General features: G+C 41.9%; 1 protein-coding gene across 1 annotated transcript in view; it reads right to left on the bottom strand.

Moving 5' to 3' along the window:
* Window positions 1-1,043: 1,043 nt before the first annotated feature.
* ANKRD29 (ankyrin repeat domain 29) overlaps window positions 1,044-15,268 on the bottom strand; it is a 38,569-nt gene continuing 24,344 nt past the window's right edge. Inside the window, exons 6-10 of the mRNA XM_060243906.1 lie at window positions 11,561-11,659; window positions 7,006-7,104; window positions 4,120-4,215; window positions 3,654-3,752; window positions 1,044-1,811 (exon numbers count right to left, since the gene is read on the bottom strand). Coding sequence (XP_060099889.1) covers window positions 1,728-1,811; window positions 3,654-3,752; window positions 4,120-4,215; window positions 7,006-7,104; window positions 11,561-11,659 — 477 coding nt within the window. The 3' untranslated portion in view covers window positions 1,044-1,727. The remainder of the gene's footprint in view (window positions 1,812-3,653; window positions 3,753-4,119; window positions 4,216-7,005; window positions 7,105-11,560; window positions 11,660-15,268) is intronic.

The raw sequence follows: 15,268 nt of genomic DNA, 5'->3' as shown, positions 1-15,268 counted from the left end.
TCACAACAACGTTTTCACGGCAGACTTTTTATGGGGTGGTTTGCCATTGCCTTCCCCAGTCATCTACACTTTCCCCCCAGCAAGCTGGGTACTCTTTGATGGTACTGTCATGTTTAAATGAATATGCTTTGTTATCAGGTTTGTTTCAGTTATGTTTCAGAGTTCTGGTTGGCTCCAAATTTCCATAATCCAAATCCTATTGCTCTGTTAATTGGATGCTTCATCTTGTTGATTGTATTTGATTTACGCTGTGCAATTCACCTTGAGCTTCAGTGAGAAAAGCAGACTATAAATAATGTAAATATATAAACCAACAACCTTTATATTGACTATGCTGATACGTGTATATACCACCATTAAGAAACACAATGTATAGATACAATAAATGATTCTATTTTGGAACAGCCATGTATCCAGCTAGATAGTAGGTGACGGTGGAATTAATCCTGAATGATGCCAAGACTAACAAGTATACACACAGCCACAGAGTAACTTATTCCATTCTGTATTATTTTGCTTTCTCTCTAAATAACCAGTGCCTTAATAAGACACTTGAAAAGCTTGCAGCAACATTAAATAATGTGTTTGTGAAATGAAATAATTATCCTGTCTAATTTACATATCTCAGTCACAGAATGAAAATAAATTATTTCATGCAGTCTGTAAATACTATGCTATATATGCTTTCTTGCTTTTCCTGTTTAATGGGCTCACTTGTCTATTTCTTTAGCATTTCAACAGTGCCCATGACATTTTTTGCATGGTTATGCAATTCCAAAACCCACTAGAATCCATGACATTTTTGCATGGCATGTTATCAGTGCAAAGTGAGGCCCAATCATACAAGTTTTATGTCTTAAAAAATTATGGATCTGTCTGTGAAATATTTCCAGTAGACAGAGCATCCCAGTGTAACAACTGGAGTCCTGAGATTCAGCAGTGGCGTGGATTAGCTTGACAATCCTGCAAGAGACTAACTCGTACATTTTTCTTGCAAATCTTTGTGCTATTGCTGAGCACGTATGCATTCAAATTAATTGCTAGGAGAGAGGCTGAAGTCTCATATATTCCAGCACTTCAGATGCTATAAGTAAATATTAATTTTGCAGTCATTTTACGTAGGAGCTTAGGACCCTCACCCCCAATTTTCTATAATTACATTTCACTCTGTAGTTGACTGCATTTTATGAGACCCTGTTGTTGTTTTCTTTTCCAACTCCCACATAAATGAATACAAAATAAGTCTTATCCTGGAAAACAAAATTTGTTGGTCATTAAGGTGCCACAAGGCCCCTGTTTATCTGTGCTGCAGCAGATTAACACGGCTATCCCTTTATATATTTTAAAGAACTGTTTAGTACCTGGGGAGTCATAGGAGGACTGGGAAGGCCAGTGCAACACCACTATAAAAGAACCAGAGAGAATGGATGAGGCCATAGCAAAGAAGCTTTCTCTGAGGCAGAAAAGGCTGTCATTTGGGAATGCTACATTAGAGACAAAAACCTCCTCTGGACTGAAGCCAGCAACAGAAACCTGGTGAGTTCAGTGGGATAAAATCAATGCCTCAGCAGTGCCACTCCTTGAAGAGTCCTGAGCTCATTCTCAGAGTAAGAGCCACGGCGTGTTCAGGTCTCAGCAAGACGTTTCCAGTTCTGCAGGAACACTAGCTTTGCTCAAGGGCTCATAGCAGGCAGGGCTCCTCTGCTCTCTCAATGCATGATCTTGCATTAGCTCTTTCTGTGCTTTCCTCGGGCCTGCAGGAGCTGTAGGATGCGCTCGTTTTTTGTTAGATCTGAAGGCAGTTCATTTTTCTGAAACAAGAAACAACTTGGATGGAAAACAGACACAAGGTTTTGGGTGTGGCTTGAATGTGGAGTTCAGAAAAGAGCTTCTGCATCCAACTGTGGACTATAATGTTAACAATTAGACAATATATTGTTGCAGAGCCATTCCACAGGCTTGCTCAATAGCAACCGTATTTCAAAATTGGGCTTGTAATATGTTTTTGGAGTAACACCAGAAAATAAACTGCCAGAAAATACTTGTAGGATAAGTTTTGCATGCATTTGGGTAGGGGAATACAAATTAACCTGTCAGAACCCGCATACACTGTACCTTATGTATTTTTTTAAACTATGCAGGTTAGAAGATGACATCTTTGCAGAGAGATGGTTTAAAAAATAGTCAGCATTTATGTAATAGTTAAAGTTAGGGTAATATCACATAATTTTCATGGTAACTTTCCCTAAACCACCATTTACTTATCCCATAATCTGTTGCACAAGCCCTAGATTTTGTTTCTGTGCCTTCAATTCAATACACACTTATTTGCAATAAGTTCTATTGAATTCAATGGAAAATTCACTGCCAAATAACAGGAATATGATTGGTCTGCTCATAACTCATGCTGACACACTACTAACACCATCATTTTGATGTGGTTTTATTCACCTGACTAGAGGTGGTGAACACATTCTAAAAACTAGGGCGGTTCCCTTCTCCAAATTTAGTAATGATCTCTGGCTGTGAGTTTGTGTATTTTACTCTACTTCACCTAGCCAGGGAGAGTTTGCTGAGGATGAAGCAGGAAAGTTGCTTCAGCTAAATAGATGGTTTGCTGGAGAGATCCAATAGTTAATGTGCATGTACTGTTTCCATTTGAAATAGCAGCCAAATAAGTCTCCCTAGCTACCTGTAACATAGCAAAATGCACAGGAGTGTGATTATTGCAGTCACAGTCTACATGTAAGGTTTCATTATTTTTTTTCGTGTACTAAAGGTTCTTTTCTCATGAAACCTTATATCTTTGATAAACATTTTATATTGTATAGTTACAGGGATAATCTTTGGGAGTGGTAGTATCAACTGCATAGGAATGCTCAACGTTATCGCTTAAACCAAAGGATTTTAAAAAAGTTTTGCTGGATTTAGTAGCTTCTGAACCAACCCCATACTGAATTGGGTTTCAGATTTGGATCACCTGTGTCCCTTGAAGAAAATAATGACGTTAACTTCTATATACATTAGCAAATTACCAGCATTATGGTTAGCATGTATAGTTTTCTTGGTGACTGAGATTAAGAAGTGCAGATAAAAGTCAAGCAGTAAATGCAAAGGTTTTTTTTCTGTAGAAAGTAGTTCTGCTGCCATCTAGTGAACATTTATAAATGCATCAGTGCGATTTATTTATCTTATTTCAAAGAAGCAAAAGTTTTCTGTGGTTGCTTCAGGGGCTGACACTGCTTTTCATGTCTTCCTGATCATATGGCCACATGCATCCAGCCTAACATACAAAGCCAATGCATACAGTTAGTGCACAGGCTCTGTACAGTTGACTGATGTGGCACAATCTCACTCTGGGATAATGCACGCTGCCTGTACACAGGAATGTTGAAAACCATTTTATTGAGGACCACATTGGGTTAAATTTACTAGCAGTCCTGAGTAGTGATTTTACATTTTGGTTGTATGTTTTTAATGTACTTTATTCTGGGTTGAGCACCCTAAGGACAAAATGTGGCTAATAAATGTTTTTCATAAAATAAACAAATGCATAAATAAGTTGTCTGTACGGGGCTTATTTGAGTGTACTGAATGCTTCATAACAGTCTCTAAGCTCCCTCAAGTATAAAGCACATAAACATAAACACTACCTTGTTCCTAAGGAAGGGATCTGCCCCAGCTTCCAACAGTAGTGCTACTGCTCTCAGATTGCCACCAAGAACTGCTGCATGGAGTGCTGAGGTTCCATTCTGTGAAACAGAAAAAAACACATGGATCTATTCATCAGGCATACACTGAATACTGAAATATCAGCAGATGTTTCTAGTGGCATTTAAAAGGCTCAAGAGGTTCTAGGGAGTAAGCTTTTTCACAGTTTTTCAAAAGAGGAGTACTGCAAGCCTTCACCCTCCTGGCTTTATTACCTAAGATGCATGTTATAAGAACCACCAAGAAATTCTACTGTAATAACTGACATCTCTAGCACTAGACCATATAAAAGAAAACGTGATGAACAGCTTAGGATTTTGGAGTATCATTGACTGATCTTCCAAGCAAGCCCACACCTTCCCAGTGAACTGTGCTCCTGCGTGTCTTAAAGGGTTTCTCAATACTTACCTTCAATAAACCCAATGCAGGGGAAAATTTAAGCAGTTCTTCTATAACACTACTATAGCCTTTGTTTGCTGCTTTAAACAAAGCAGTTGTGCCATCCTTCAAAAGGAAAGAGAGAAAAGAAAGAATGATGAGTTAGGGTGATCATTTGTCATTCAGCTGAATTCACATGGGAAAGTCCCCCACATGTAGGATGAAGAGAAGCACATGCACAGCTTCCTCCACAGGTAGCTTCTATGCATCATCTCTGCATTCCTGGCCTCCATTCTACTTCACATCCAGTCCACTCTTCTCTACATCACAGATGTTTTCACAGACATATTTTCACTTCAATAGGAAGAAAGAGTAGTCTTTGATATGCTGTTCTTAAAGACCTCAAAACCTGAACATTAAGGAACATTTCAGAAAAAGATAGAATTGTTCAGGGGAATGCTTTTGTTTTTATACTATTTATAGTATGTCATGTCTTATACTGCCTTTATTGCAGTATTTTTACGTTTTGGAACCTGCCTGGGGTATCAAGGAGCAAGATGTGCTATTAATAAAGTAAATTAAATATCATAGGTATAAAAATTAATACAGTGTACACCTGGTAACATGCACCTGGAACATAAAATGTAGTAAATGTGTACATCATATACATATACATCAGTGAGCCAAGACTGGCTGCAGCTCCTCCTTAGAACACACTTAGTAATAAATTTGGGTTTCATCTATATATGCACAAAACAATACATAGGCATTATCCTGACAAAGCAGAACATGCAGTCTGGTTTACAGAATGTGACTATGGCCTCCCAGTGTTCTGAAGCAAACGTAAGATATCCAGAAAACTTCAGATCTCATTTTTTTTGGTATTATTTTATCGTTGAACTGTGTTCCTCGACTGACAGTTGTTGTTGGGGGCAGCCACCCCCCACCTCCATGGTGAAACCCAGTGAAGGCCCACAATCTGGCCATGAGGGCCCCAGAAGAGAGGGGTCAGGGTCTTAAAATGATGTTTAAAGAAAAGCAGCATAATGTAAAGCTTGACCAGTATGGTCTCTACCCCAGGCCTCCCCCTGCCAGATTTAACCTAAGTGGCTTCTGAGCTCAGCACCAATGAGGGGAAAAGAAAAAAACAGTAACTTTTATTAGGGACAGGGTAATAGTTTAGAAAAGAAGATAGAATCTATTGGCAGGTATCATATAGTTCTGCTGGGCCCATTCATTCATAAGGTTACAGTTTGTATCCCTGAGGCTTAGGGATACAGTTTGTATCCCTAAGGCTTTCCCTCAGCCTTAGGATTCTCACATTGTAAATGTGAGCTCCTCTCAAAAACCACAAGTCTTTCACTAGTTTCCTTCAGAAGGTGGTGTTTTCCAAACTGCTGCAGTCTCTTCCACAAGCTAGCTTGCTTTATCACAGAAGACAGGTTCTGAGACGTCCCAAAAGTCTCCTCTTCCAACTAACACTCTGGAAATGTAAACCCTATCTCTACACATTTACTAGTTTAGCTTGTTTACACATAAGGCAAACTTCTGTTTCTCTTTCTCTGAAGGTTCAAAACCTATCTGTTTGAACTAGCAGCTTTTTCTTTCTCACCCACCCCTCCTCTCTGGCAGTTCCAGCCCTTCCAGGGATCATGATTGGCTGCTAGCTACTTCACTCACACATCAAATAGGAATAAAAGGGATTCTTCACTGTTGATCCACTGCAGTATTTCTTGTGCAGGATGTGCAGTGCATACTTTTTGTTTTCATTATCAAATGGTTCCCGTGAAACATGCTTCTTTGAAGGATGTTTCCTGTATTTTGGGTGCACACCACAGCACAATACTGGCTATATAACAGTCAGACTGGGCAATATGCAGGAGATTTGTGAACAGGATCTCCCACAGGTAGCTTCAGCTCAGACTGTGGCCAAGGGATGATGATGATGGAGGAGGAGGAGGAAGAGGAAGATGATGATAGATTTATACCCCACACTTCTCTCTGAATCAGAGTCTCAGAGCGGCTTACAACTCCTTTATCTTCTTCCCCCACAATGAACACTCTGTGAGGTAGGTGGGGCTGAGAGAACTCTCACAGAAGTTGCCCTTTCAAGGACAACTCCTGTGAGAGCTATGACTGATCCAAGGCCATTCCAGCAGCTGTAAATGAAGGAGTTGGGGAATCAAACCCAGTTCTCCCAGATAAGAGTCCACACACTTAAGTGGACAAGATTAACTCTTTCCTCCCATAACATTTTTCTATCATAAGCCCTTCTCTCAAAAGCTGCATTTTCCCTGTGGCGATCGCAAAGAGAATTTCCACCAATGACAATGGTGTGATCTTGGACAATGCTGTACCTGGGGTGTCTTGTCTCCAAGAAGCAACATGGCGGTGGGTATGGGTGGGTTGTGTGGCAGCAGGAGAAGGGAAGATAGGAACATCCACTCTGCTGACATAGAAATCTCTTCAATCAGAAAAATGTTCCATGGGATTCAGGCCATACAAGATAATGTACATATTTTCTAGTATGAACCTAACCCTAAGAAATGATGGATTCTCAGAAATGCTGTTCACAGTAAAGTTCACTTGAGTTATATGCCAAGCTAACAGTGCAGACAATTATTATGTTTATAATTGGAAAGCCAGTGTAGTGTTACAAAGAACCAGGTTCAAAACCTCATGCTATCACAGCCTGAGTGACTTTATGTCAGTCAGTCTCTCTCAGCTAAAACCACCACACAAGGATTGTTGTGAGAATAAAATGTGGGGATGGATGAACTATGCATACCACCCACAGCTCCCTGCAGGAAGGGCGGGATATCAAATAAATAAAAATAAAATTATTAAAAATAGAAATCTCAAAACTGCATTGACACTTTTCTTCCAGCATTAAGTTCACAAATGTCAGTTACTTACGTCCCTCGCAGCATCTCGGTCTGCTCCACGGAGCAGCATTACTCTCACTACCTCACTGTGACCCATCTGAGAGGCTATCCACAATGGAGCTGTCCCATCCTTTAAGAGAAAAAAAGAAGTCCCAGGATTGCTTGAATGAAAATGGGCATCATTTTACAGCATTAAACATCACTGGCAGTTTATCACAGGATTCTGGCTGGAGCTCAAGGATGTTATGAAACTGGATCCCTGAAGGATGTTTTACCATGCAAAGGGACACAGTGCTCAGCATTCAGAATGTGAATGGAATATACAGTGTACCCTTGTGGATGAATGAACATTTTCTTGACTCAGCTAAAACATTCAATGCATTAATAATATGAAAACATCACTCTGAATGACAATAATGATATTTTCGTATTTAAAAATACCTTCATTTTTATTCTGTAAAAAAGCATAACTACTAGAACATACTGGGTTGGATCCTATGACTCCCTTCTCTAAATCTTCCTTCAACAAAGACCTCCATCAGAGGAAGCTTTTCTCTATCAGAAAAGTCGTTCATCATTGGCAGACATCTTTCTTCACTGAAATAAAAATTATACCACAGATGCCCTGACACCCCTCTGACACCTTTCCCGGGGCCTACTCAGTGTTCTCAGAAAGTGGATGGGGCTCTTGCCCAGCAAGGCTTCTGACTGGCCACTGGAGATCCAATTGACTGTGCAGATTAAAATAACATTTCAGCAGCAATTGTTACCATGGTGCTGGTTTTAATCTCTCTCTCATATCCCGCTTTCCCAGTGTATTTTTAAAATTACCCCCCTCTCCTTTTCCTTTGTATTTAAGCTTTCTCTGTATGGCTTTGCCTCCTGTGGCAGTTATTATGGAGTTGCTGCCACAACATTTTGTCAGAATTCCAAAGGTGCCTACAGGCTCAAAAATGTTGGGAATCTCTGACTTTAGAGGCAGGCAGTCATAGAATATAACTCAGAGGAAGGCAGGCATAGGAACCAACCCAGTGGGCTTTACATGCAACTGAAATCAGAATTGTAATAGCTAAAGAGAAATTACATGCAAAGATGGGTCTCATTCATTCATTCATAAATAATTTGACCATTGCCTCTACAATATACAGTTGGCTGCAACTCAAGGCAAGGCTTGACTCCATGGTGCTGGTTTTAATCTCTCTCTCACAGTCTTTAATCTCTCTCACAGTCAATTTTAGATACCACTGCTCTTTCCAGTGATAAAAAAATTTCCCTGTGCAATAGACACTTCTAGCGCTAATGAAGCTGAATGGGTGCCCCTCCCTTCCAGAGAGATCGCAACAGTTCTTTCCCACTTAAACCACCACATGCTAGCGCTCTCTTCCTCAGCTCCTGCTTGTCTGCTGTGACACTCTCCAATTAGAACTCAGCAAATAAAACAACAAGAAAGAGCTCACGGGGGCAGGAGGGACAGAATGTGCCTCCACAGAAGATACATCAATGAACAAAAGTTACAAATAAGTGCAACCCTGTTTTCATCTTCCATCTTCTGTGCAGTCCCACAATGGGAATCTAGTAAAGCTATTCACCAAAGGAAGCAGGGTGATGCTCTCACTGCTGCAATGACTGAAGAACATCTTTACTGTCCTCTGCATCTTTCATGCCTCACAAAGGTGCCTCTTGACAACCAGCCTTGCAGATCTTCACAAACAGTAGTACCCTGTGATGGAATGCAGCCAAAGACCTCTGTGCTCTGGTAGAATGAGCACAAATGTCAAGGGGGCAAGATGCACCAGCATTCTTATAGCAAAATTTCATTGTAGACACCAATCATCTTAACAGGGACAAAGGAGATGCAGCTTTACCTTTTGTTGGCCAGAATTACAAACAAACCAGAGTCCTTCCTGAATTATTCATTTTTTTGTGTAAAACAATAAAACTTTCCTCAAGTCAAATGAGTGCAGTGCTTTCTCAGTTTGAGATGTGGGAGAGCCTCAACTCAACCTCCTGAGCTATGTGAAACTTAGAACTGTAGGCTGGGGCGCAATACAGTTTTCTCATGGAACATCTTAAGAAAGGGAGGATCCATCCTCAGTGCAGCCAACTGACTGATTCTTCGTGTGGAAGTGACAGCCACCAGAAAACCCACCTCCAAGCTCAATGCCACTAAGGGCAGAAAGCCAATGGTTCAAATGGTTTCAGCATCAGCTGCAAGAGAACTAAATATAGAGATCACTGTGGGACTATCTTGAGCTGAGATGGGAACATATTAATTAGACCTCTTTAGAACCTTAACGAAATCCTGTGAGAACAAAGAGAAGAACCCTTGCAAGATTTCATTTAGGTTCCAGAGAGATCTATTTAATATGTAGTGGTGGATTCTAATCTGGAGAACTGTGTTTCATTCTTCACTCCTCCACATGAAAGCCTGCTTGGTGACCAGTCACAGTTCTCTCAGAATTCTCTCAGTCCCACTTACCTCACAAGATGCCTGTTGTGGGGAGAAGGGAAGGCAATTGCAAGCCCCTTTGAGACTCTTTAAGGTACAAAAGAGCACAGTATAAAAACCAACTTTTGTTCTTTTAAATTATAATAAGCAGATACAGCCACTAAGTGAACCTTTACCGAGGAGTTAGCAAACCCCCTCAAACTTAGGGAAACTAAATAGTCCAGTACTTGCAAAAGCAGGCATGGGTACAGGCTGGATACAGGACCCTCAACCTAGCCGAGGAAGAGAAACACTCCCAGTTTCTAGAAAAAGAATCAAATGTGGAAGGCTTCCTCAGTTGAATCAAGACCTCACAAACATAAACTAATGGGGAATCCTCCATGCAGTCAGGCGCTTTATGGGTACATTATGGGGCAATACTGGATCCCTGGGTAGAAGATCCCTTGCTTGTGGGAAATGAACATACCCCCCCCTCCTCCCCCTTGTCATCTAGCACAGTTCTGAAAACCAGACACAATGATGCCAAAAAGGTGTTACAAGGATATAATTGAAGTTATTTGCTTGGATTCTGCCCAGAACCCTGCAGATCAATGGGAAAAGCGGAAATCCACAGAAAACTCGGGGAATGCACCCCCATTGAATGAGGGTTGCTGCTCACTCCAGAACAAAATGCCAGGGTCTTTACCACAACCTGTGTAGCCAAGTGATTTATCTGTGGCATACCCCAAAGGTCAAAAATGTAAATACACTCCAATAAGAAGGGTGAAATCCTGTCCCTAAAACTCGGACCCACAGCAGGCTCTGCAGATAGTCAAAACAGCTGGTTTTGAGGGAAGTGTTGAGGATCTTCAGATAAATTAGGCTGAATCCCTGTCTTAGGCCTATTAGATCCCCTCTGTCTTTGGAATGATGAAGGCTAGTACTGCTTGTGTTGAGGATGCTTTTGGTGTGGCTGGAAATATCTCTGGCCTCTGTGGTAAAATGATAGGTAGTTCTACTGGTAGATGAGCCGGTTGTGGTCCAAAAGCCATAAGCTTGACACCCCTGAACTAGACCCTACTGCCTGGAATAGCAGTAGGAGGTACCGAGCTTTGGTGGTTCCACTCCTACCTGTCAGAGAGGATCCAGAAGGTAGACATGAAATTGAAGTTATGGGGAATCTGTACTACAGAGTTCTTCAAAGAATTATTCTCTACATATGCTGTTAAATCTATGTGAAACAATGGAGTGAGGTCACTCAGAGATTTGGAATCATTAGCATGTGGCAATACTCAACTCTACTTGTCATTTAGGATCCGTTGATGCAGTAGGTGCTCTGGAGAAGTGGCATCAGTAGTGAGTTAATCAACTCAGTCTAGATGTGCTGTTGGGTGAGGGTAACTTTTAGATTCCATTTCATGCAGCATCTAATGCTTGAAGTGCATTTCCGGTTGATATCCCTCCTGGATAGAAATTGTCTTGCCAATGTTATGCATGATCTTATATCCAAGCTTGATTACTGTAATGTGCTGTATGAAGGTTACCTTTGAAGGTTGTTTGGAAACTGCTCCCAATCCAAAAATCCATCTCTTTACCCACAGTTTTAATCACTTTGGTTATTGGGCTATAACTGCTCATGTCTTCTTCTATTGCTGTATTTACTGTTTTTAATTGGATTTATGGTATTGTGGGTTCATAGGATTATTTTCTATTGTTGTTACTAATCTCTTGAGAGTCTTTATGGCATAAAGGCAGAATCAACATTTTTTAAATAAATGGACAAAACATAATATATGGTATTAAAAGAGAGGCCATGAAGTTAGGGTTTATTTATCTTCATTGTATCAGAGTGAGACACTAGGAAACAAAATGCTGATTCAGAAGAGAAGATGTCGCTGTAGAGATGCCAAAATTCCAGAGCAAGTTAAACTACAACTTCGGCAGTCTGTATAGGGAGCCAAATATTAACACAGAACTCCAAATGTTATCAAATATTAACTTAAGTACCAAAACACAACTCTTGTTGGAATTTAGCAAGTATCAAGTTATAGCTGGTTATAATTTTAGCGTATAACAGAAGAGGGAAATCTTTTAAACAAATACACCCACACAAGAGAAAGAGAACAAAATGCTCTGTCTTAATAATGCAGAACATTACCTGCCTTGGCTGGTTGACCTTTGCTCCTGAAGACATTAGTATACGAATTAAATCCAGGTAGCCTCCTTGTGCAGCCAGGAACAGGCTAGTAGCTCCATCCTTTACATGAAAAAAATGTAATTATGTTTAAGGTAACAAAATGTTCTTAATAGAACTGTCTCTTATCATTGAGCAAAAAAGCAGGAATCCTTGCACTAGCCTGTAACCACATATAAGCTTTTGCTGCTTAACACAAGGCTTTCTTCATTCAACACTGATAAAAGCAAAAGGCAAGGCTGCTATTTAATTAGTCTGCTGCTCTCCTTCTAATATGTAATCAGTTTAAAGATTAAGTGATAAGTCTTGAGGCTTTCTGAGTAATTGTTCCAGCAAGTGTTGTATTTGAAGATTGCCTTTCATAGAAGTTGGCCAATCACAAAGAAAGCCCCTTGCTAGTATAATTGAGCAACAGAAGATAAGCAGAAGCTTGGATGAGAGACACTTCTTTTTATTTATAAAAATTCCATATGTGTTTTAACATTCAATGCATTAACATTTTTAAATGGATACTAAGAAGAGATTAATTGAGAAAGGGCCTGCATCTCCCAAATCTTTCTCAACTATTTTATTAAATTATTCAAAGCAATCTAATAGAAGATATTGGATTTATATCCCGCCCTCCACTCCAAATCTCAGAGTCTCAAAGTGGCTCACAATCTCCTTTATCTTCCTCCCCCACAACAGACATCCTGTGAGGTGGGTGGGGCTGAGAGGACTCTCACAGCAGCTGCCCTTTCAAGGACAACCTCTGCCAGAGCTATCGCTGATCCTTTTTAAATGTAGGCATCCATTTAACCCTAACAATGGATTTTTCAGACTCTTCAATGTGTTTAGCTCTGGATGCAATATGTTTCACTCTAAACACATTGTGCATGTGTTTAGCTCCAGCAGCAAAAGCAATTACACATTTAATATTATATGTGGTTTTAAAAAGAAAATTTAATCCAAGAAAAAAACTGAAAGTGGAATATACAAAGATATAAAAAATTACACTAACAATAAGCTCATGCATATGGAACATATTGTATATCTAACCACACTAAACTGTATATTAATCAACAAAGTCCCTAAGGCTCAATATATGACAATATCTCAATCTACATAACATCCCTCAATTAAAACACAGCAGATTATGAATAAGCACAAAAACTTTTGTTTAATACCACACCTTCCTCTTGTTCTAAATAAAAGCTCAATGTGTTGGCTCAACCCTCAATTTTTATTGGAAGCAAAGCAAAGCAAAGCAAAGCAAATTTTATTTTTATATCCCGCCCTCCCCCACCAGAAGGCGGGCTCAGGGCGGCTCACAGACATGACAAGCATGATTCGGTTAAAATAGACAGCAATGGTTTAAATAATACAATTACATGAATTAATAAAGTTTAAAAATATAAAAATAAGAGAATAGGAGATTAAAAGATATAAAAATATAAAGTAGGTAGAAATAGGTGCTATATTTCTGTCGGTCATAGTTTACATATTGTCATACATCAGTTCCAATTTCAACATAAAGTGGCTAAAATTACGATAGTTAGTCAGTTTGGTCAGGTCCTGTTCCAAATGAGAGCTGAAAAAGATGGGTTTTGCAAGCCCTGCGGAACTGATTCAGATCCCGCAGGGCTCGCACCATCTCTGGGAGTTGGTTCCACCAACGAGGGGCCATTAGTGAAAAGGCTTGCTCCCGGGTTATCTTAAGTCTGGCCTCTTTTGGCCCAGGGATTTGTAGAAGGTTTTGGGAGCTGGATCTTAGTGCTCTCTGGGGAATATATGGGGAGAGGCGGTCCCGTAGGTAGGCAGGTCCTCGGCCATATAGGGCTTTAAAGGTGATAACCAGCACCTTATAGCGAACACGGTAGACAACCGGCAGCCAATGCAGATCCCGCAGCACAGGCTGCACGTGTTCCCATCTAGGTAGTCCCGCTAGCAGCCTGGCCGCCGCATTCTGCACTACCTGGAGTCTCCGCGTTCGACACAAGGGCAGCCCCATGTAGAGGGCATTGCAGTAGTCTAATCTTGAGGTGACCGTTGCGTGGATCACAGTTGCTAGGTCGTCGCGTTCCAAGAAGGGAGCCAACTGCCTCGCCCTTTTAAGATGAAAGAAGGCGGATCTTGCGGTGGCGGCTATCTGGGCCTCCATTGATAGCGAGGATTCCAGTAGCACCCCCAAGCTCTTGACCCTGCGCACTGGTATCAGTGGCGCACCGTCAAAAGCCGGCAGAATGATCTCCCCTTCCGGTCCGTCCCGGCCCACGCAAAGGACCTCAGTCTTCGTTGGATTCAGCTTCAGCCCACTCAGCCTGAGCCAGTCAGCCACGGCCTGTAACGCCCGGTCCAAATTTATAGGGACATCGCCAGTCCGGCCTTCCATCAATAGATAGAGCTGGGTGTCATCAGCGTACTGATGACAACCGAGCCCATACCTCCGCGCAATCTGGGCAAGGGGGCGCATAAAGATGTTAAACAATATCGGGGAGAGAACTGCTCCCTGAGGCACCCCACAGTGCAGAGGGTGTCTCTGAGACAGCTTCCCTCCAACTGCCACCCTTTGTCCCCGATTTTCGAGGAAGGAGGAGAGCCACTGTAAGGCTAGCCCCCGAATTCCTGCGTCGGCGAGGCGGCAGGCCAGCAGCCGGTGGTCGACGATGTCGAACGCCGCCGACAGGTCGAGCAGCAGCAATACTGCCGAGCCACCCCGATCCAGTTGCCGCCGGAGGTCATCTATGGAAGCTGTGGCAACCACAGGAGTGGCCTTGCACTCTGACTGTCACCACTCCCCGTCATTGGGTAGCCTCGCTGTGACCAGCCTACTGCTGGCCCTATCAGGCTAGAACCCCATCAGAAGGCCACTGACCTTTGAGTGAGACAGTTCTCTGCTGAGAGGTTTTCCTGGAGCCTTACTGATTACTACTGCCTCGCCTCAACGCCTGTTGTAAGAAGTCTGGGAAAGTCCGCCTCCCCCCCCCCCCCCCCCGCCACAAACAACATTGCTGCAAAGTAAACTGTGAGAAGCATATTCCTCTGCCCCTGCCTACTCAGGCCCATGAATGTTAACAGTCTTACTTCAGAGACAGCCAACTCTTATCTGTGTCCTCTCTGTCAACCAGCGTCATAAAGGACTGCAAAGCTATTGTGGCCTCGTGAAAGGCCTCCCAGCACATGCAGCCTCCAAAACCCACACAAATAGCCAAGGAGGGAAGGCCCCACTTATTTCCCCCCTGGGAAGTGCTAGCCAGAGGTTGTTGCTAGGCAACCCAGGCTTCTTTTCTCAAGTAAAGGAAGAGGCCTCAGGTGAATAGAATAGCATACAGTCCACCCTCCAAAGCAGTTATTTTTTCCAGGATGGGGAGAGAAATCTGTTGTCTGGAATTCAGTTCTGATCCCAGGAGATCTTCAGGCTCCACCTGGAAGCCTGGCAACACCCTCTGGGTGACTTGATGCCACCCAGCTGGCATGACTTAACTAGGCCTGGCTGCTTCCTCCTGTTCAGCTGCAGTCCCTCTATAACAGCCAATGTGAATTAGCAGTTGCCAACTCTAGGTTGTTCTAGGCTACTTTTCTCAGTAAAGGAAGAGGCCTCAGGTGAACAGTCCACCCTCCAAAAAAGTTATTTTCTCCAGGATCGGGAGAGAAATCTGTTGTCTGGAATTCAGTTCTGATCCCTAATCAGTT

This window comes from Heteronotia binoei, chromosome 7 (genome assembly GCF_032191835.1).
Source record: "Heteronotia binoei isolate CCM8104 ecotype False Entrance Well chromosome 7, APGP_CSIRO_Hbin_v1, whole genome shotgun sequence".
NCBI classification, from domain to species: domain Eukaryota; kingdom Metazoa; phylum Chordata; class Lepidosauria; order Squamata; family Gekkonidae; genus Heteronotia; species Heteronotia binoei.
This window is presented reverse-complemented; position numbering and strand designations above follow the sequence as displayed.